At 38.9% G+C, this 22,614-nt stretch overlaps 1 protein-coding gene and 1 long non-coding RNA gene across 3 annotated transcripts in view; one reads left to right on the top strand and one right to left on the bottom strand.

Moving 5' to 3' along the window:
• Nucleotides 1–258: 258 nt before the first annotated feature.
• Nucleotides 259–22,614, bottom strand: part of LOC122642796 (phosphomevalonate kinase, peroxisomal-like) — a 28,299-nt gene continuing 5,943 nt past the window's right edge. The window contains exons 4-12 of one of the 2 annotated variants that reach the window (XM_043836394.1): nt 17,942–18,043; nt 17,591–17,699; nt 17,447–17,499; nt 8,927–9,313; nt 7,898–8,002; nt 7,542–7,769; nt 1,685–1,807; nt 316–618; nt 259–279 (exon numbers count right to left, since the gene is read on the bottom strand). In XM_043836394.1, coding sequence (XP_043692329.1) covers nt 352–618; nt 1,685–1,807; nt 7,542–7,769; nt 7,898–8,002; nt 8,927–9,313; nt 17,447–17,499; nt 17,591–17,699; nt 17,942–18,043 — 1,374 coding nt within the window. In that variant the 3' untranslated portion in view covers nt 259–279; nt 316–351. Of the gene's footprint in view, nt 280–315; nt 619–1,684; nt 1,808–7,541; nt 7,770–7,897; nt 8,003–8,926; nt 9,314–17,446; nt 17,500–17,590; nt 17,704–17,941; nt 18,044–22,614 lie in introns of both variants that reach the window. The other variant, XM_043836393.1, reaches the window with a different exon arrangement.
• On the top strand, nt 9,992–13,668 carry LOC122642797. The gene is made up of 2 exons (XR_006330102.1): nt 9,992–10,162; nt 13,606–13,668. It is a non-coding gene; the product is annotated as an uncharacterized LOC122642797 (long non-coding RNA).

Genomic DNA, 22,614 nt, shown 5'->3' on the forward strand with positions numbered 1-22,614 from the left:
TCAATCCAGACTATCATAGAGATCTCTAACCTCACAAGTATTACAATTTGCAACAGATGATTATAACCTTTCATGCAGCAAATCACTATTGTTGTGAGCCAACAAGGGAAACAAATACAAAATAAAATTTTACACAAGATCTTGGACCTGGAGCATTGGCTGGAAAAATAACAGGGGTCCATGGTATGAGGTTAACAGGTAAAAAACAAAGCTAATCAACATTGTGAGCGATCAGATATGATCAACTTAGGTGAGAGAATCATTTTCTTTATTTTGATCTTCCCTGAGAAAAAAAAAATCACTTCTGTTATAATGAGGACTTATCTGATACATGCAAGAGGCAAAAATATCCTATGCAATATGAATGGAAGAAATGCCTGATGAGATTTCCTTGGCTCGTGGATCTCCACTCTCTAAACAAACACCACGAGGATCTTCTCTCACTAGCAGTGATAGAACACCAAGTGAAGTCCACAATTTGGTGACACAGCTGCTGGAGTCACGTAAAGTTACAGCAAAAATTGCATCAAATCCACCTGCTCCAGGAACTCCAGCCAACAAAACCCCTTCCATATTCATGGTGGTATCAAGAAGCTGAGTTTGTGATTTGGGCTCTATCTGTAAATTTAGAAAAACATAATAAATTAATAACAATGTAGAACCACTGGATGTGCAGATACAATTACATATTCAAACAAATTAGAACTCTGTAATGTGGAACATAGAGAAATTTCCATCTCATACACTGAAAATCACAATTTAAAAAAAAAATTTGTCTGGCTAAAAATAGATCATCCAAACAATGATCCAACACTCCACAATTGCACCAATATGACCAAAATCAGAATAATATATAGACCTCAGGTTTATCCTTCCAGATGGTTGACCAATTTTTTAAATTTATTCTTTTAATAAGAAAATGAATTAGATCTATTGACAGAGTGGGGGTGGTTAACATATATGTGACACATATATGAAGCATGATGCTGGGATGTCTCCAAGGACCCACATCCATATCCCCAAGCATTTTGTAGGTTAACATAATTTACTGCACCATTCACCTGGAGAATTTAAGCCTTTCCTGAACCAACCAATACTTGAACCCAATTCAAAGTATTCATGCCTGAATTTACAGGCTTCACTCTGGAACTAACTTAGTTTGATGCTTTTAGATTGCAGTCATGCTCTTAGTAGAGTTCGCTTTCTAATTTCAAGGATTTCAACCGGATTGTATAATCTTTTTTTTCTCGACATTTTAGTTTCATTTATTTATTTTGGATAAGAAAGGACCACCTATTCAGAATTCAAACTGCAACTGAATACAGACAAGAATTTGGTATTAGAACAATACAATTTACAAACTACTAGCAGAAAATCATCAACAAATACCATCAGGACATGAGGAAGTGAAGTAGCAATATACCCTGCCTGCTATACAAATGGCACACATGGAAAGGATTGGATCCATATGGTGATGTCTCAACAAGAAGATGCCATGGCAACTAGATCCAATGAGTAAGATACTAAGACCATTTGATTTGATAGTTTTTCACATAGATGATCTACTGGTCCAAACTTAAATATTTTTATGCAATCAAACCCTAAAGATGCATGAAGAATTTGTTTGTTTAGTCCCAATCTTTCAATCTCGATACACTCATTCTTTCAAAGAGGAAATACCTACCGGAACACCTGCAGCCTCACCCATTTGACGCATATGTAATCTGATGTCAAGAACAGCATCTCTTGCTCCTAACAAAGCGTTAACAATTGCTTGTCCACATGGATCAGTGGCTTGCTCCATCCACTGTACAATGATGCAGTTTGTCAGATCTTAAAAAAGCATAAAACTACAAAAATAGAAACAAGATAGAAAGGATGTTAAAGTCCAGTGAAAGGAGAAGAATAGACTTAAACCACCAAAAAAAAAAGAGGGCAACGATCATCTTCCTTCCTATGAGGGTGTACTAATGAGCTGAGAGTTCACCCTCGACATGCCATGAGCAGGAACTGACCCAAGCTTAGAAGCATGTGCAACCAAGACAAAGTCTCAAACCATACACAACCCAAGTCTGGGGATGCTTGGTTTTTCATTTGACATTGGCATCATAGTATAACTAGCCACATTATGCATATGTTTTAGGTTGGACACAAGCTGGCTCACCAATCCCACCATAGAATTCACAAGCCTAAGCAATGGGGAGACAGAGGCCAACATCTAACATTTGTCACGAGTGAAAAGCCTGAGAATAGGCAGCTTAATTAGCCCCAATAGAGCAGAATAATTCCCTGCTCAATTTCCTCACTGAACTTGCTATGGACTATATCCATGACTTAAGCCAACAAAATGAACCCGACTGGTCTACCTAACTGACCTATCGCAATCTTGTATTTGATTTATATATGTATTTATCTTCATAGCCAAGAGGAAACGGCACAGTCTGAAAGATCCAATGACAATCAGATCAATCATTCAAATGTCTTATAAGAGCCTTTTAGAGGACCCAACCCCAACACGAGTGTCATATTTATAACATAATTGGGGAGAATGGTTATCAAACTAGACTATCGTGAAGTTTACATTCATAAAATTTCACTGAGAAGAACTACTGGAGCTTCAATGCTTCCATGTGCTATATTTTGAGCCATTTTTTCGTTCAGAAACCTTAGGAACCATATCTTTGGTGAACCAAAAAGAAGGAAGGGCATGATGGTGGCAAATGGATTAACATAGTCTGTATCCAAGGTATGAAACAACTGTACTCCACACCACATGGATAATCTACCATCTAAAATGATGGGCAAAGGTTTTCTGAACAACCTAAATATCTGCCATATGGCAGATTGGATGGGATCCAAATTTTGTGGTGAGGTAGACCTCAAGATCCCCTACCTACATGTCAAGTTTCAGCCCAAACAAAGATCGCCAAGTGGCAAAACAAAGCTTTGAAAATCTAGGGACCATGGGGGTATGCATGGGCATACATAGACGGCTGAAAAATACAAGGATGCATGCCAATACACGGGAGGGTATTTGATTGAATTAGGTCCTGAAATTTGACATGTGGCTAATCCAAACCTAGACCTATCTATTCAAAGGTCAGAATTGACACATCATCCTGCCAAGTGGATCAAATAGTGGGCCATCAAAAGAAGTTTATCTCAATGGGGCCATGTAAACGAAATATACCTATTTTTTTTAGATTGTCCAGGAACAATTAACTAACTAGACTTGATCCTCTAATATAGTCAACCTTCAAGTTGGGTAATCTCCTAAGACCAATTTGAGGCTAACATGACCCTTCGTGTGCCTAAGGTTCAAAATTTCGGTTTCAAAATTTCGGTTTCAACCTCGAAATATTTCGGGAAACGACCAAAACCAGCTGCATTTTTCGCATAGTTCGAGAACTCGCGAGATCTCGGCGAGTTTCTCGGTTTTTGAGAAACCGAGACGAGTTGGCATACGAGTTGCAAAAGTGCAACAACTCAATCGAGATCTCGCCAAGTTCTCGAGATCTCGAGAATCTAGACCCAAACTCCTTTATATGAGTGCCAAATCTCGAGATCTTGGTGGAAAATCTTGGTATACAGACATCTATCCATGTAAACCTTGGTATACAGACACTTATTTAGTCCAGGAACTAAGACAGACACTTATTTATGCCTTATTAAGTAAATGTTTACTTAAGATATTATTCATAAATAAGCAAATACCCCCTATTTGAATCCAATAAAAATAGTTAAAAAATCAAATTCCAAAAGGGAAAAAAGTCAACCCCCCAGTTCAAGAACAAAAACTGGATTTTCGGCGGTAGGTGCAATTTTCAACTTTCTAATGCTGGGGTTTTTCTCAAATCTAAAAATTCCATAAATCTTAATATGGTAAAACACTGCTAAAAACCAAAAGTGCGGTAAAATATTCATTTGTTTTGATGTCCAAGAAAATATTTTCATTCAGAGCGATTTTGACAGCATTCGTGCACACCAAATTAAGTTTGACTAGTACATAACTCCTATTTGGACTTTGTTTTTGCAAAACCTGGTAGTGTCATCGTGTTTAAATGGCCTAAAATAAGCTAAATACCAAGTTTCAGACCCAAACTGGGTCTAAAACCCACTGAGTTGAGGCTTTGAGTCGGAAAAAAAAAAAATGCACCAACTCGCCGAGATCTCAACTCGATTCGGTTTTTCAAGTGACCGAGTTGGTACCGAGTTTCGAGTTTTAGTACCCTGATTTTTCGGCTGATGATTTTAATAAAGCATTTTGTTGGTTAAACGGCCATAAATACCAAATTTGGGTTTTGTTTGGAGTCTTTCCCCTCTAACAGGCGAAACCACTTGAAGCTCATGAACTTCGGTCAACACAGTGCTTTTATATGCACTGTTTTGTACTGAAACCAAGCCAAAACCGCAATTTCGGTCGAAACCTTGCATTCCTACTGAGTTACACCCAGTGTCAAAACCGAAATATTTAGCAAAATCTCGGTGGTCTCGACTCAAGTGTGTGTGCCACACATTTTAACAGTAGCCATTGTCAATCATTCCTCTGTTCTACCATACAGCCTCTTGCTACCTATGACCAGGGACTAACAATATAAATTCCTACCATGAAATTAAGCCAATTTTTAGGAAGTAGTATATAAGTGGAGAGACTAATAAATCAAAAAAAAAAAAAGGGTTTTTTACAATTACCACCCCAAAAACTTTCATATTTACTATTACCCCCGCCCCCAAAAAACTTTGAAACAACTGTTACCCTCCCCTGTTGCATACTAATAACTAACTGGCCCCCATCGTTACAGACCCGTAACGGAGGGGGTTAGTCATGACCATAATTAGCAAAAAGGGGAACGGTAATAAAACGGAGTTTTATGGTACGGGTTTTAAATGGTAAAAAATTGCAAACAGACGGTCAAATAAAACGGTAAAAAAAACAGAGAACGGTAAAAAATGGAAAACGGAAGGTACGGGTTTTAAACGTTTATATTTCAAAAAAACGGAACCAAAAAAACACCACTATTCTTATATAAATTGAGGAATTTTTATTTGAAATACATGCTTCTATTTCCGGAATCCATGCATTGACTTTGAGTTGAAGGTGATATCATGAAAAATGTAGCCCATTGAGTCATCTTTACATCGGTGAAAGAATCAAGCCGATCAGAGTTCGGGAGAGAGAGATATGGTCAGTTAAGTCGAGGTCTTAAAAAGGTCAAAAAACGAGAACGTGTTTTAAACGCGTTTAAAACAGGAATGCTTGCCGTTTGCCCTTTTTTACCATATGTTTGGGAAGCATACGGCAAAACGTGTTTAAAACGGTAAAAAACGGGAACGTGTTTAAAACGGAGTTTTAAATGCGTTTTTGCTAACAGTGGTCGTGACAGTGTGCCGTTGTCACGGATTTTTTAGAACCAAAATGCCCTTTTTGGGGTGGTAATTGTAAAAAACTCCCACCCCATCACCGTCCCTTCTCCTCCTCCTTCTCCTTCTTCTTCTTCCTCCTCTGCAACCCCAACTGCCCATGCCATCACCACCTAAGTACTCCGGCTTCCTTCGTCTCCTTTTTTGTTTTTGGTTGCTTCTCTTCTCTCTCTTACTTTTAATGGATTCTTTATTATGATTTCTACCAAACTTCTCCATGAAAATCGAAGCCCTCCTCAGAACAGATAAGAGAATAATTATTTCTTTCTAGTTTTTTTTCTCTTAATTTTGTTTCAATTGTGTAATCCATGTGAGATTGGTGGTGAAATTAAGAGATACTTTGAAACATTTTCCAGGGAATGGAAAACACAGAAACCCTAGCTGAGGGCAGTGTTGCGTTGGAACCAATTAAAGCTCAAATCTTAGAAGAAGGGATCGTCAAAGTTGGATCTAGGGTTTCGAATGAAACCCTGACCGGATCACAGTTGCCGTCGGAGATTCCATTGGACAGAGTTGAAGGGAATGGTATTAGGGTTTCTGTTAACAAAATCGAAGGTGAGGACGGTGATGTGACGGATCGAACGATTGATGCGAGTGGAGAGGTGACTTTGGTGCTCGACAAGGAGGAGAAAGATGGAACTTTGTGAGGTCATGCGCTCAGAGATGGTGGAAGTCAGATGGAACTCCAGCTGCAAAACCAGTGGTCTCCGAGTGCAGATGTCTGAACCACGTGGAAGAAAATCCCTTCCAACAAGAGCCTCAAGCACACTCGATTTCCCACTACTTTGGCTTCCAGCAACAGCAACCTGCGGCAATTTGATCTTCGACAATCCCCCAAACGGTGCAAAGATATCTTGTAATCTGTTAATTATTGGAATCACAGAAGAACCGATGGATTCCATATCCAAAATGGTTGGAGAAGAAGGAGCTTCTTCCATCGGATTAAATGGGTCTTCCATCAAATTAAACCCAGACAATCAAAGAGTTAGGGTTTATATGTTGGGTTCAACTGGGCTATGGGGATAAAAACACCGAATTTAAGTAGGAAGGGGGTTTGTTATCTGATAATGGAGGAAATTCGGGCGACGAAGTTTCAGGAATGTCTGTTCCCATGGTGGAGACCAAGAAAAATAACAGTGAGGAAGGCAAGGAAGAAAAAGAAGTAGATGAAGGAGAAGAAGAGGAGCAGGTAGCAAATGATCAAGAACATGCTCTATTGGTGATTTTGTATGGGCCAAAATTAAAAGTCACCCATGGTGGCCTGGGCAGATCTATGATCCTTCAGATGCATCAAAGTGGAAGACAATACATTAACGGACGAAATGTTCTCGGACTTCCTTACCATAGCTTTGGATCCTTTTTATCTAGATGGGAGTCAACGTTTTGATACATTCAAGGGTTTCTTTTCCAGATTTAGGAGCTCTGTGCATTGTAATGAATCGAACTATGAACAGCTAGTTGTTCAAAGTGGTAGAAAAAGGAAGTCCTTGGAGAGTAATCCAGATTCATCTGGGCAAGCTGCGCAGGAAACTGATCAAAGTGGTAGAAGGAAGTCTTTGGAGAGTAATCCAGGTTCATCTGGGCAAGCTTCCCAGGCAACTGATCAAAGTGGTGATGGCATCATCGATCGGGGCGGTTGGGGTTGCAGAGGAGGAAGAAGAAGGAGAAGGAGGAGGAGGAGAAGGGACGGTGATGGGGTGGGAGTTTTTTACAATTACCACCCCAAAAAGGGCATTTTGGTCCTAAAAAATCCGTGACAACGGCACACTGTCACAACTAACCCCCTCTGTTACGGGTCTGTAACTATGGGGGTTAGTTAGTTATTAGTATGCAACAGGGGAGGGTAACAGTTGTTTCAAAGTTTTTTTTTTTTTTTTTTGGGGGGGGGGGAGGGGGGGTAATAGTAAATATGAAAGATTTTGGGGTGGTAATTGTAAAAAACCCAAAAAAAAAAAAAAGAGAGAAATTTGAGAAAATTTATTGCTTTCACTCGTACAAAATGCTAAAATATTCATATGCATCAGCTTTAGAGTTCCCAGTACAAAGAAAATATATACTCTATTTCCCACTTTAAATCCCACTTTTTTTGGGAGCAAGAATACAATGATCTCAAGAATTACCTGCCCACACTTATGCGTACTGCACTTGTTGATGACATATTTGTAGGTATCCCACTGCTCTTCTGCCAATTTACTCAGTATATTGAGTTGTAGTTCGAGTTCTGAGTTCCCTTCTGCTAACCTTCTCCATGTATCTTGGGACTTTTGAGGTTCAGATATTTGCCACTTCTTAACAGCACCTACCATTGATGGTGTTGATGATCCTCCTGTTCCTGGCTCACCTAAGAGCTGCAAAAACATCCCCATCAATAAGGGCAACTTAAACAAAACATATACCACCAGTAAAAAAAAACTCTTTAACAAGGACAAGCGAAAACCAACCACATGCATGCAATGGAAAATTATTATATACCCACAAGATTCATCAATGGTGGTAAGGAGAACTTAGTCTTCTGGTGATCCCAATTTCCTTTTATAACATCAGTAATGACCTCTTGCAATGGCTTCCCTTTGACAGCATCCTGTAACTCCAAAAGTGAGTGTATAATTTGCAATGACAAATTCAAGGAGAAAATTACTACATAAATGGGTTCTCCTCAGATTAAAGTGTTTTGTCTTTACATTATTGTTCATAGGGAACATCATCAATTGATGTTCTTTGGATAAAAATTTCACAAATGTGGTTTACCATTAGATTGGTTGAATGCAATCCTTTTTTCAGGAACCAAAAGAATGCTTAAAGGCTTATAACAAACTCAATTATTTCAATGAAGATGAATCTGATATTAATTTCATTAGCCTATTAGTTGTTACCAAGCAGTTTTGTTAATATTGTGTTATTTGCAACTATTAGTATTGAGTTACACTGAGAAACTCACATCCGAAGTCATATATCTTTTTTTTTTTCAAGAGTAAGATGATTCAGAGCTACTCTCCTTAAAGAGAGTAGAGTAATACATATATACAGCACGGGGCATGATATTAATTGCTACTGCAGGTTAATAGTCACCACCTCGTCAAATTTAGTTAGTTAACTAGCAAACACCACCCATGCCCCCAACCATCAACTACATCAATAACTATATAAAAATCACTAGTTTTTTCCAGGTTATATGAAAATTCCTAGTTAACCCACACATGTTCTTAACTACGCTGTTATACAATAATGGATGATTAGATTCAAGAAATCAGGTCAAGCCTATAGCCTCTATTCTTAGGTGGTTCATCAAATAATATGGTCACACTGTCCCGACCAAAAATTTTTATTGTATGTTCCCATATGCTTTGGTCATACTGCATACTCTAGATATAGTGTACCTTCAATATCCTACATAAACTCCATTTGAATCTTCCACACACACACACACACAAAAATACCCACAGAAAGAACAAAAACAGTGCCACCCATATATATGCAAAATATATCTCTGTGAGAGAGAGAGAACCTGAGCAGAAGAAAGCACTGCTGGTGAAAAACGAACATAGCGTTGACTGCCATAGACTGCAGCACTGACATCAAACCCACTGCCAACTTTCCCTTGTGCAATACAATGAGCACTTTGGGCTACCACGTGCACCAAATCAAGATCCTCACTTTCGATCTTTCCTTGGTCTAGAATATTAGTTGGAAGTGGAAGATTAACAACTCCGAGGTATTGAAGCAAAGCTGCAACCACTGCAGTCGTCATTGCTGCAGATGATCCCAACCCGGTTTTAGCAACTTCAGGTTTAAACTTCTCCCCATTTAAACCCTCTACATTAGACGTAATAGCTGAAAAAGGCGGAAGGGAGGCCAATGATTCAGGTGTCAAAGGGAGTCTGTGTGCCTCAATCTAACAAGAAAAAGTAAATAAAGTATTTAATTTCTCAACATGCAGTCACAATAGTTGTGTAACTGAAAACTCAATTAACAGGGTGAAAATACAATACTAAAACAACTACTGTGAAACAAATTTCTAATTTATCATTCCTTGTGAAAAAAATTAGGAGATCAGCATCATACTTTCTTTTGGTCCAAACACTCAGTAAATTGTATTCAAGAAAGTAAAACGGTCCAATAAAGCTCATGAAATCAATGAACTAACATAAGTAAGAAGAATTTTATTTTCATTCATAGATGTGATCTGAAGTAATAGGCTCACAAACATCAGCAACTGAAAACATCTTTCAATAAACACAATCAAGTCTAATACCACCACTATAACACATTGAATGGGAAAACATAATAATAGCAATAAAATAAATAGAGGGTAATACAAAATACTAAAACTAACATGCACAGGTGGTGCACAAAAGTCCCAAACAAGTGGAGTAAGCAGTCTACAGACCAATTCTCTAATCAGTTAAATCACCGAAATGGGCTTATTTTATTAGAAATAAGCATTGGGTTGGTTACCGGTTATGTGTGTGTTGAGCCTTTGATCCCATGTGTTTTCATTGTAATGAACCACTTTAATGGGCCTATAATATGGGTAGAGGCTTACAGGATCAGTTAAGTATGTGTTTTTATTTCTTTATTTTAATAAATTGTTATTAAGTGTTTCACTTAGGCTGGATTAGGATTTTGTAAGTCCAGTCCAGTTTTGAGTCAGTATCTTTTATTATTTCAGTTTCCTAGTCAGTTTATATTACCTACTTAGTTAAAGATTGGGTTAGGTCTTTCTTTTTTAGTGTTTGAGTTTGTTTCTGAGTCTTCCATATAAGTTTGTAAGGGGGTCTAGCATTGGACATGAATTTTGATAAATGAGAAGCTTTGCCTTTGCTGCCTATCGTGGTATGCTCTTCCTTGTGTGAATCAAGGTGTGATTAGTTTGAATCCACTCAAAACCTTGCGATAGGAAGCCCAAGTGCCATTGCTCTTTCTTTATTCTACTTTAAGGTATTGTTCTGAAATTCTAGTGTCTGTTATTCTGTTCAGATTTGGTTCCTGCGATACAGCAAGTCTTACCCTCACTAGTATTGCTAATTGTACGTGTTTTAAGTGCTGATTTCAATTCTGATTTCATAAACATTCTATTGGTATTGCACTCTTTCATAAGGTTTTCAGTTTTCAATTCTGCTGGTAATTTCATACAGACCGACTCCAAGAAGGATTGATCCTTGTGACATTTTAAAGGCTGAAATCAACATAAACTATTTACCATTCTGTTGGTTTTTTTTTTTTTTTTTTTTTTGATAAACCATTCTGTTGGTTCTGAATAATCCATATTGATATTTTGCTAGCCTATAATTATCTGCAATCTGATCTTTAATCAGACTTTTAGTTTGACAGTCTGGACCTGTCCTTGTGGTACTAGGAATCTCCCATAATTTCAGATCCAGACATTGGATCAAGGTGAACTTTTCAGCAAAGTTAATACCCCTTTAAAGAGGAACTCGGCTAGACTTTCAGCCTTCTGATTTCAATCTATTGGTTTTCTCCCTAATCTAGAATTCGATATCTCTGTTTTCAATTCTGTTTTAGTACTATTTTAACTCATTAAATCAGTACTAAATTAAGTGGTATCAAAGCTATGGCAGAGAAGCCTCCAGATCCTTATAATAGGGTTGTTGAGATGTTACAACAGTTAACTTCCGATCAAAGAAGCATGAATGAACAGATGACCGCGATGGAAAACTGAATTGCTGCTGCTACAAAAGGCAGTTATGCACCTCCTGAAGGTGAATCAAGACATTCGACACAGACTACAACTAACAACCAAACTCAGAGATTCATGGATAGGCCCACAGAGGGTTTACACACCCCCAAGGAATTTTTGAAGACCACATGCGAGCATACTTTAATGGTGGTAATGGTGTACCTCCACAGCATTTTGACAACACAGAAGATCAAGCTCAAACTGAAGGAGTACAGTAGGAAACATTATCCAAAGATATTTTATGACTGGTTGCCAAGCTAGGATGATTACTTTGACTGGTTCAAACTCTCTGAAACAAGGAAGATGACGTTGGCTCGAACTAAATTGATTGATGTAGCATGTGGATAGTGGACTTATGAACCGAGGCAGAGCACCCACTATGTGGGAGGAGACGAAAGAAGAACTGAAGGAAAAGTACCCACCATAGCATATCCAAAGAAAGCTCAGCTCGCCCTTCAACAAGATTACCACCAATAGGCATTTAAAGCTAAAGAGAACTTGAAGCAACCATATATAAAGTTCAGTTTGCGAATTGGAGAGTGTTGGAAGTCTAACATCAACAGGTCGGGGTAGTGAAGAAGCAGTGGCTGAGCTCAACTTTGCACCATCAAAGGAAGAAACGAAGTAAGCCTTAAAAGAAATGACGTCTGAAGTTGAAATAAATTTTAAGTGATCACAGTGAATTGTGATGATAAAGAGTACTTGAAGCTTCAAAGACAGAAGGTCAACATGTAAATGAATCTACTAAAGAAGTCTACGTTGAAGATATCAAAGTAGACAAAGCTGAATCAGTGGAAGATGAGGTAGTGGTCAAGAACACTCCACGAGAAATCGTCAATACTTATGATGGAGCTTGTTCCTCAAGTCTTCGATGAAAAGGTTACCAAAGTTGAGGGCTCTATGAATATGACATCCACAGTTGATATAGATTCAGGGGTTGATCCCATAGAGTTCATTATGCCAGCAAGGTTCTTTAAAGAGAAAGCCCCATGCCTCGAAGTCTACGTTCCTAACATCCACGAGCTGCCAAAGTCCTATATGGTTTTAAGACGGCCGACCAACAATCAGAGGTTGCTGATGTGGAGGATTGCATTACAAAGGTTGATTAAGACACAGCTAATGCAGTAGTACCAGATGAGGTCGTGATTTAGGAAGACTTAGAGTACACTACGCATGAAGCTATCACCACCCCTAACGCTTTTCTTACTTTAGAATTTATTTTGTGAATCCACCTTACTACTTTGAAGAGAAAACTCCTAGGGTTGGAAGATTTATTTCCAACGTATCTACATCACCAAAGTTTTGTTTGGGAATGGTCAACACTACTACTCACATGATATTTCCTCCTCATCACTGCAAAACTCGTGGACACTTTTTTTCAAGGTGGGGAGAATTGATGTAGTTAAACCACCTAAAAGAGCGTCCCAATTAGGAGTGAAACAGGGCCAGGTTGGGCCGGGTTTTTTAAAACCCTAGCCCAACCCTGAGTCCTCTTAGCTCAACTCAAGCCCAACCTGGCCCTAGGTCGGGCTGAGATATCTCAGCCCAAGCCCAACCCTGTCGGGCTCAGCCCAGCACAGCTCGGCCCTGATTGACCTTGATTTTTGCCAAGGGCTGGGTTGGCCCTGATTGACCCTAATTTTGGCTAGGGCCTGGTTGGCCCTGTTTTGCCCTACTTTTTTGCCATTTACGTCGTCCTATGCATTAAAAAAATGAGACACATGTGATTGAATATTAGCTTGTTTCATACTCAATCGATTATCAGACTTTTCTTTGGGTTAAAAAACTTAGCCCAATCTTAAAATTTAGATATTTTTGTTCAATAGATAATTAGCCTTTTTTTTTAAGTAAACCAATGGATAATTAGATACTAAACAAAAATTGAAAAATGTAAACAATAAATTGTAAAGCATAACCTAACACAGGGCAGAGCTGGGCTGGGCTAGGCTAGGCTTAGCCTGAGGCCTCAACTCTGACCCAGCCGACCCTGACCCAGGGCCTGAAAATTTCCACCCTAACCCACCCTCAGGGTTGAAAAATCTAGCCCAGGTCCTGTTCGGGCTCAGGCCGACAGGGCCAAACTTACACCTCTAGTCCCAATGCACGAGGCTCCCACTACTACAGGGTCTGGGAGGGGCAAATGTATAAACCCTTACCCCCACTTCGCGGAGAGGCTGTTTCACTGTTTCGAACCTGCAGCATGATAGTTAAATCACCTAAATGGACTTATTTTATTAGAAATTAGCCTTTGATCCCATGTGTTTTCACTGTAATGCGTCACTTTACTATGGGTAGAAGCTAGGCAAACGGGATTAGTTAAGTGCCTTTATTTTTTTATCTTAATTGTTATTAAGTATTTTAGTTAGGATGGATTAGATTCTATAAGTTCCGTCCTGTTTTGAGTCAATTTTCAGTTTCCTAGTCAGTTTATGTTACCTGCATAGTTAAGGATTGGGTTAGGCCTTTCTTGTTAGTGTTTGAGCTAGTTTTTTAGTCTTCTATATAAGTTTGTAAGGGGGTCCAGCATTGGACACGAACTTTGATTAATGGGAAGCTTTGTCTTTGCTGCCTGTTGTGGTACACTCTTCCTTGTGTGAATCAAGGTGTAATTGGTGTGAATCCAGTCAATACCTTGCAGTAGGAAGCCCAGGTTCTATTGCTCTTGCTCTATTCTACTCTAAGGTACTGTTCTGCAATCCTATTGTCTGTTATTCTGTTCAGATTTGGTTCCTGCAATATAGCAATCCTACCCTCAGTAAGATTGTTAATTGGAAGATGTTCTTATGTGCCAATTTCAATTCTGATTTCATAAACCTTCTATCGGTATTGCACATTGCACTCTTTTAAAACCTGTTTTCAGTTTTCAGATATGCTGGTTATTTCACAGTCCAATTCCATGTAGGATCAATCCTTGTGACCTATAAAGGCTGAAATCGACATATACTATTTACCATTCTGTTGGTTCTGAAAGTAATAACCCATATTGATATTCTGCTAGCCTATAATAATCTGGAATCTGATCTTTAATCTGACTTTTAGTTTGACAGTTTTACCCATCCTAGTGGTACTAGGAATCTCTCATAAACTCAGATCCAGCCATTGATCAAGCTGAACTTTCCAGCAGAGTTCATACCCCTTTAAAGAGGAACGCGACCAGGCTTTCAGCCCGATCCAACCATCTGATTTGAATCTATTAATTTTTTCCCTAATCTGGAATTTGATCTCTCTGTTTAAGATTCTGTTTTAGTACTGTTTCAACTCTTTAAACCAGAATTACATTACTCTCCCCTCCCACTTCTTGCTCTCTTTCCCTTGACCAAAAAAAAAACCACGCTCATAGCCCCCCCTCGCAAGAAGTAAATAGGACATCTCAGATCAAAGTAAACTAGATTAGCAACAATCAATCAGAAACTAATAGGTGGAAATTGTATGAGCAATAGCTCATATTCATAACCAAGGTTCAAAGTTTCGGTTTTAAGACCAGTAAATTTCAGTTTCGAGCCTAGCAAAACTGCGAAATTTCGACTGAAACCTAGCAAGTTTCGGCTGCAGGTTTTGACTGTTGGTTTTAAGGCCCAAATGGCAAAATTAGGTTCCGAAACTTCTGGGAAACCTTATTTTAGGCCCTCGGAACATAGTGGAACCCTTTGACTGTAAAAAAACACACTCAAAATGGTATTTGTTTAATTGAATCATGTGTCTTCTAGTACTAAGCTTTGTGTAGAATTGGTTATATTAGAGAAAGTGTATAACGACATGCAATGAAAGAATAAACATAAAATTAGAAACCATTTGATAATTATCAATTGGTATACATGGTTCATTACAAAGATTGAGAGTGGCCAAAAATACAAAAAGTGAGGCTTTCTAGAAAGTTTACTCTTTGGAATCAAAACTGTCGAAACTAGAGAAGCAAAACCGAAACCTGAAGCATGGTTGAAATTTCGCCGAAACTGAGAAATTTTGATCAAAACCATGCATTTTGACAAAGGGTTTGACTGAAACAATACCGAAAACTGAAATATGGTCAAATTTTCACAGAAACTGCAAAACTTCAACTGAAACTTGGTCAGTCCCAGGTATTGCACCTGGTTTCATTTTGACCTTTGTCGAAACCAAAGAATTGCACAAAATTTCACACATAGTTCACAACACAATTCATCAACTAATGAATTATTAAGTAATTAGCATGACTTGGGTGCACATGCATTCTAACTCCTGAGGTAAAATTTTCAATTGCATCTTGACCAAATTGGCATTTTCATTGCACTTCCTTCTAGTTGCAAGAATGCAGGTAAGGGAAATGAAAGGAAGTGAAATTTAATTAAAAAAGAAAATACAAACTAAGTTAAAATCTTATCAAATATGGTAATTAAACTTTTAAGTGGGTTATTTACTTTCCTATTCAAATCCAAGAGAATTTCATTAAAAAAGGGTGTACCCAGTGCATGAGGCTCTCACCACTACGGGGTCTGGAGAGGGTCATAATGTATACAGCCTTACCCCTGCTTTCGCAAAGAGGCTGTTTCCAGACTCGAATCCGTGACCACTTGGTCACAATGGAGCAACCTTTACCGTTGCACCAAGGCCCGCCCTCATCCAAGAGAATTTCATTGATAAGTATTAAAAGTCGATCATGAGATATGAAAGTTTTAGAGTTATTTACAACATCATTGTTGGTAATGATAGAAAAGTTCCCGTTATATGTTTGTCTTAATTCATTTCCTTTCCCTTCCCTTCTCTTCACTTCACTTTTAACCAGACTCAGGCTCAGGGATTTTAGTAATTTGTAAAATAAAGTAGAATGAACAGAAGAATAAAAATGCTACCATAATCAAGGAATTAAGTATCGGAGCGTATCGTATCGTCTCGGCCGATACGTCTCGGTATCGGTCATGGCCGAGACGAGACAGGTCGAGACGTATCTTTTTTTTTTTTAAATGTAAATGTCTCGAATGTATCGGTATGTATCGACCGATACATATCGATACGATACGATACGGTCGATACGTATCGATACAGACGAGACATGATTTAAACCATTATTTTATTATTTTTGAAATAACGATACATACCGAGACGTCTCGATACGTATCGGCAACTTAAAAACCACATGGGCCCAAGTCTTCTCAAAACAGAAAACTCGAGCAGGAGCAGGCTGGCGGAAAAAAAACAGTTCCAGCTTTGAGAAACCATAAAAAAACATCTTTAAACTTGGTTTTTGCCAAAGATTTGTTGAGGGCTTTGATTCCTTTGCCAAAAACGATCCTAAAGGAGGTGAAATCTCATCATTTGCTGCATCTAACAGCCCACATTCGAAATCAAAAGGTGTTCTTGAAGGGCAAGGTAGGTTTTTTGAAAAAAACTTGATTCTTTTGTTTAAATCTTTGATTTTTGGTATTTTTTTTGCTATGATTCAAAGGGAATATGTTAAACTAACTTAGTATTGCATTCTTTGTATACATTTACAAAGATTTGAGTTCAAAATCCATGTTTCTTTGCATTTTTTACCCAAAACCGAAAATTGCTTCTTTAAAATGATTTTTTTTTTTTATTTTCTTCTAAAATTTAAAACAAATGCTAATGTATATAATATATGTACTATATTATGTATAGATCTATCACATTCCAAGAAGATTATATATTTACCCTAAAATCTATCACAATAGTCACTCATATTGTTGAAGACCCTTACAGACATGACTTTGATCCACCCCAACATTCTTCATGGCAATTGAGTGACTTTACATGTAAGAAATTTCATCTTTTAATCTTTTATAACAATTTCAATGTGCCCCACTTGTCTGGTTATTGATTATTCACAATTCTTAGTATATATCCATGATATATGACACAAATTGCTTGTTTATATTGTTTTTATTGTGCAAAAGTGTATTTCCATGTGTATTTTGATCATTTTCATGCGTTTCTGCACCGATCGATACGTATCTCCGATACGTTACGATACGATACGTCTCTTAAAATCGCCCGACCGATACGATACCCGATACCGATACTTAAATCCTTGACCATAATTGAATTTAAAGGTTATTTCCCATTATATTTTTGACTTAATTCATTTCCTTTCCCTTCCCTTCCCTTTCCTTCTCTTCACTTCACTTTTAACCAGAGTCAGGCTCAGGGATTTTAGTAATTTGTAAAATAAAGTAAAATGAACAGAAGAATAAAAATGCTACCAAATTTGAATTTAAAGGTTATTTCTATTAGGAAAAAACATAAAAAAAAGAAAAAGAATGGGAGGGGGAGTAGGAGACCATGAAGCTAAAGAGATCTTAACAAACAACCTCATCGCTATGAGAAGAGTACCTGATTACGGTATGAATAAAAATCGTTGCAACCTAATATTGCAATATCAAGACCTGCATCGCCAATCCAATTAAAAATTTAGATGCATGGAATCCTATTGCTATATAAACTAGGCAAGATGGGTGCATAAAATACAAACTTTACCTCGCACAAGTAGATTACATAGCACATCCTTCTTACTTTTTTCAGCAAATATTGCATGTGCAGTTGCCACAGTGTATTGTAATGCTTGTTCCACGAAAGGGTTGCTCAACTCCCTGAGATCTAAAACCAATTTAGTGTTATTCTTATGAACGACTGATCTGTTTCCAATTCAACCTAGAAACCTTCACAACTAGATAGTTTGCATCCAAGCATGAAGGATACAGTAACTTCAAATCCATTGGCTGTGCGTGATTGATCCCGCACTCTGTTTTAAGCCATACATATAATTATGTTCCATACATACAAGCACATATAGCAGTCCTCATAGCATAAACCAAAACCGGTATGAACTTGCCTTGAAGAGACACACTGAAGGGTCAAGTGCTTTAGTGACATTTTGTACATGCTTTCTCTACAGAGTTGAGGAGATGTCAACTTCACATCTATCCATGCCTGGAAGATGTCAAAGACCAACAAAATCATGAAGAATTCAAATAAAGCTACTCACTCTTAATAATATTATGATTGCTTTCATATTTAAAATTAGCTAGTAGAACTAACACAACCAAACATTCCAATGCAGTCACAAACACCCCCCACCCTTTGATGTAGATTGAAGGAGGAAGAAGGGTAAAAGGGTCCAGTCCCTAGGCCGCAAAGCGCCAGCCACGAAGCCAGCCAAGAAGCCCAATCAAGCCTAAAAGCCTCAGTCACTTATGATTTATTACTAGGCCCAATTGATGGGCCAGGTTTGGGCCCATTAAGGACCCCTCTTTATGACTTGTGTAGGAGACTATTAGAAGATCTTCTTCATTAGTTTCTATTTCTATTTTCAGTAGTTTAATGTAAACAGGATCCACTACATGTGTGGACCTTTTATTTAGAAGTTTCTATTTCTTTCATTTAGAAGTAGGATACTGCCCTATATACTTGTAAGAGCCTTAGTGTTCACACACGATTTGGATGAATGAAAAGAATTTGGTTCTAAAACCATGCCTGTGAGATGCAGTGAAGTGGGGTGAGAGACCTTTAGGCAGTGAGAGGCTGACCAAGGCCTTGGTCATATCCCTCCCCACCCCCCATTCTTCTTCCTCTTCTTTTTCCCATTGATTTCCACTAAATGGGGTTGGCTACATGGATCCTTACAAACAAAGTAGGGAAAACAGAGGTCCACACACAGTGTAAGTGAAGTAAGAAAATGGAAAAAAAAAAATGAAGAAATGAAAAAGTGATAGATGGGAAAATGAAATAAATCTACATCTGAGAATAAATCGAAGGACTGTTTTCCCTCCATTGAAGCTGTTGATTCAGAAGACGGTTACGCTGTTGTTTCTCCATCAAATTCTGGTTGAAGACCCAAGACCACACCTTGCAGCTACAGTGTGGTGGTGTTTCTGCAGCAAGACTTCGAGTCCAAGATATCAGAGATCCATCCCCTCTTTTGACAGTGTAATACCATCCCTAAGGGCCTCCTTCAATAGTGACTTGTGCTTTGATCCAATCGGCTGGGTTGGTTGTTGATAGTAAGTTGCTATTTCTGGGTCTACTTTCTAATTCTGAAACTCCATCATATATCACCATGTAGCCATCAGAATAGGCTAGGATTTTGAGTAATTTCAATCTAGAAGACCCACCCTCGACTTGGAGTTCATTCCCATCAGAGTTGTGTAGTTACTAATTTTGAGTTCAGTTACTATTTCTGTAATAAGTTGATTTTTCTGAACAACAGCCTATTCTCAAACCTGCCGATTGGTCAGATATTTACACTGTTGTTATCTTCAATGGCTATCTACCATCCCAGAGTTCGGTTAAATATGGTTGAGAGTTTAAGGGGTTAAATCACAATGATGTCAACCTACTGTTAGGTGTTTTCTCTTATTTTCTACAGCAGGAACTGGAGACTGGTGGAGGGCTGGTAGGGAGAAAGACAATCTGAGAAGAAACTCAGATTTGTAGGGGAGAGGGGGAATCTCACGCACAAACTCACACACTCACAGTTGAGCAACCAAACAATATTCTCTATTCAATTTTGAAAATGGACAAAGGAGGCCGTCTAAAGCAACACGCTGTAAGGAGTTGGATGTGGCTCTTTCTGTAATCCAGCTTACAAACAGCGTCTTTAGAGACCACATTAATGCAACTACCTCCGGGCGATCACCAGACTACATAATTGGTCATTGCACTTTATACAGGTCTGAAAGATACTGCTGCGGCGCCAATCTTCATCCTCAATGACTTTGTGAGTGGTCAGAACAGGACGAAGAACATAACAAGGATGTCGTTTCTCATCATTGTCATTGCAGTTGATTTCACCTGGTTCAAGCTCTGGCGGTAAATCAACTGTCTCAACACCAAGGTGCTCTTCTAGACCACAAGGTATAAAAGAATCCTTATCAACATAAGCTACCAAGCAGTTGGGACACTGAGCACTGAATTGTCTGTATCTTTTGCACGTGAAACACTGATGATAGCCTTTTGCATCACAGGAGGTCTATCGGAACCACGTCGAGGCGGAGAATATGGTCCACTAGGGCATGAAGATACCATGTCATAATCAGGCCGAGGTGGAGAATATGGCCAATTAGGCCGTGATGATGCCATCAATGAACCAGTAGCCTGTGGTTTGCTGAATGACTTTTCCCCCGGGGGGGGGGGGGAAGACTATTGCTGACTGTAACTGTTACCCCTAGAAAAAGTGTCGGGAAATTTCCTTCAAGTGCAAGGACATTTCAGACTTTCTTCTACCTGATAAGCAACCTTTACTGCATCCTCCATTGTAGGCACTCAACTGGATGCGAGTGTAGCACTAATCTGAGGGTGCAAACCATTGCGGAACTATGCCATCAATACTTCTTCATCCCACTCAAAAACAGATCAAGTGATATAATAATAGAATCTAGCACCTCCTCGACTGTTAGGTTTTCTTGTCTCAACCGTGCAAACCTAAGGTGCATGCGCTACTTGTAATCAGTAGGCAAGAATCTTTGGTTCATGGCTTCACTCATCTCAGCCCAAGTAATGACTAACCCAATGCCTTGGGTTTGATTCTGCTGTTGTTGCTTGATCCACCAGACTCAAGCTGTGCCTTTCAGTTTAGCCTATGCAAATAAGACTTTCCAAGCCTCAATCAAACCGTACCATCTGATAAAGGTCTCCAAACTGTGAATCCAATTAAGGTACTATTCTGGATTATTATCCGCATAAAAATCAAGGACGTCCAGTTTTGCTGCTCTTTCAGCTCCATAATCATCATATAAACTGACTCCATAAGGTGGTGGTGGTGGTGGCGTATCATGAGGGGGGTCCTGTGGGACGGAATTGGAAGAATCCCCAGATTGCATGCGACTCTTTCCTTTATCAAAAGCCACCAATCATCAATAGCTTGCATGGTTGTAATCATAGTATGGAGGAAACTAACAGCTGCGGTTAGGATATCGACACATTCAGTGAGGATGTCAACTTTTGTATCAATTTCACCTTTGTATGAGTTGAGCTATTGGAGAATCTCACTATTGGCTACCATAGTACCATGATTAAAAACGAAGAGAACACTCAAAGGATAATGACAAAACAGTAATTAAGTAGAAATTTATAAGATGATGGCAGAATTGTAATTAAAGTAATATGAAAGGCTTACTAAGGCAGACTAGAGAAAGAGTATGATGAGTAACAAAAATTAAAGGATAAAGGTTAACTTGGAATAAAAAAGAAAATACGTGACAAAAGGAATATAAGAGAAAGAGGTGCAGTTTAGGAATAAAAAAGGAAAGATAATATAATATAGGGAAAATTACGCATACACCCCTGTACTACGCGTTAAATACAAATGACCCAAGGTTTCAAAAAGTGAACGAGTGCACCTCCTATAGTTTCAAAACCTTGCTAAACTAACTGACAGTTAGCCATCCAACGTTAACTGATGATGTGGCCTTCAAAGTGGAAATGAAATGTCCATTTTACCCTTTCAATCTTTTCTAAACTTCTTCTACACTGATCAAAACCACCATTACCAGCTCCACCTTCCTTCCTCTTAACCAACTTCCAACTCTTGGCCGCAACCCTCTGCAAAATGGGTCAATTCGAGGAAGCCATCCAAGTGCTCCGCAAGTCAGTTTTGTTATCTTATTCCGCTGATTTAAATCTCAACCCAGAGCTAGCCAATGCCTCATTTTCAGTGTTCATGCTGCTGGGGAACATCTACTTCAAATTGGGTCATTACAATGCTGCCATGGATTCCTTCCGATCGGGTCTCGATGTCCAAACCCAATCACTGGGAATGTCAAATCCACAGGTCGTCGAAACTTGCAGATACATAGTCGAGTCTTACCAGCAACTCATGCATTTCAAGGAGGCAAAGGAGCTATGTTCCCTAGCCCTCAAGATCTATAACGACAGCACCAAATGCAGCAGTAATAGCTCCATCGAAGAGGCCGAGGCCAGGAGACTCATGGGTCTGATCCACAACGGCATGGGCGTAAACAGAGCAGCATTGGAACAGCTGCTTCTAGCAAGCTCAGTCCTCTCATCCTTGCCAGAACCAGAACAGCTTGAAGTGGCATCCCTTGACGCTAGCATCGGTGAAACGTATGTCTCTTTAAGTAGATACGATGAGGCTCTGTCATTGTTCCACAAAGCGCTTTTGAGGCTCAAAGCTTTGTATGGAGAAGCGGACACTGCAGTAGCTTCCATTTTTGTAAGCCTTGCAGATCTTCACCTAAAGAAAGGAATGCTAAAGGACACCCAACTCCATTGTGAGAAAGCCCTTCTTATCTATGGCAGTATCGATGCTAATGTGTTCAATTCGGCAGAGGATTTCGCCATGGGTTTAACTGCTACAGCAGGCTTGTTCGAGTCCATGGGAGAAGTTAAGCATGCCATTTCGCTACTCCACAAGGCTCGTGAGATCATCGAAAGCACATTAGAACACCCAAATGCGATAGTTGGTGGAATTGAAGTACAGATTGGGATGATGCTGCAGATGAGTGGGAATCACCGTGAAGCGTATTTGATGCTGAGAAGCGCCA

The sequence above is a fragment of the Telopea speciosissima genome, chromosome 10, assembly GCF_018873765.1.
Source record: "Telopea speciosissima isolate NSW1024214 ecotype Mountain lineage chromosome 10, Tspe_v1, whole genome shotgun sequence".
Classification (NCBI taxonomy): Eukaryota; Viridiplantae; Streptophyta; class Magnoliopsida; order Proteales; family Proteaceae; genus Telopea; species Telopea speciosissima.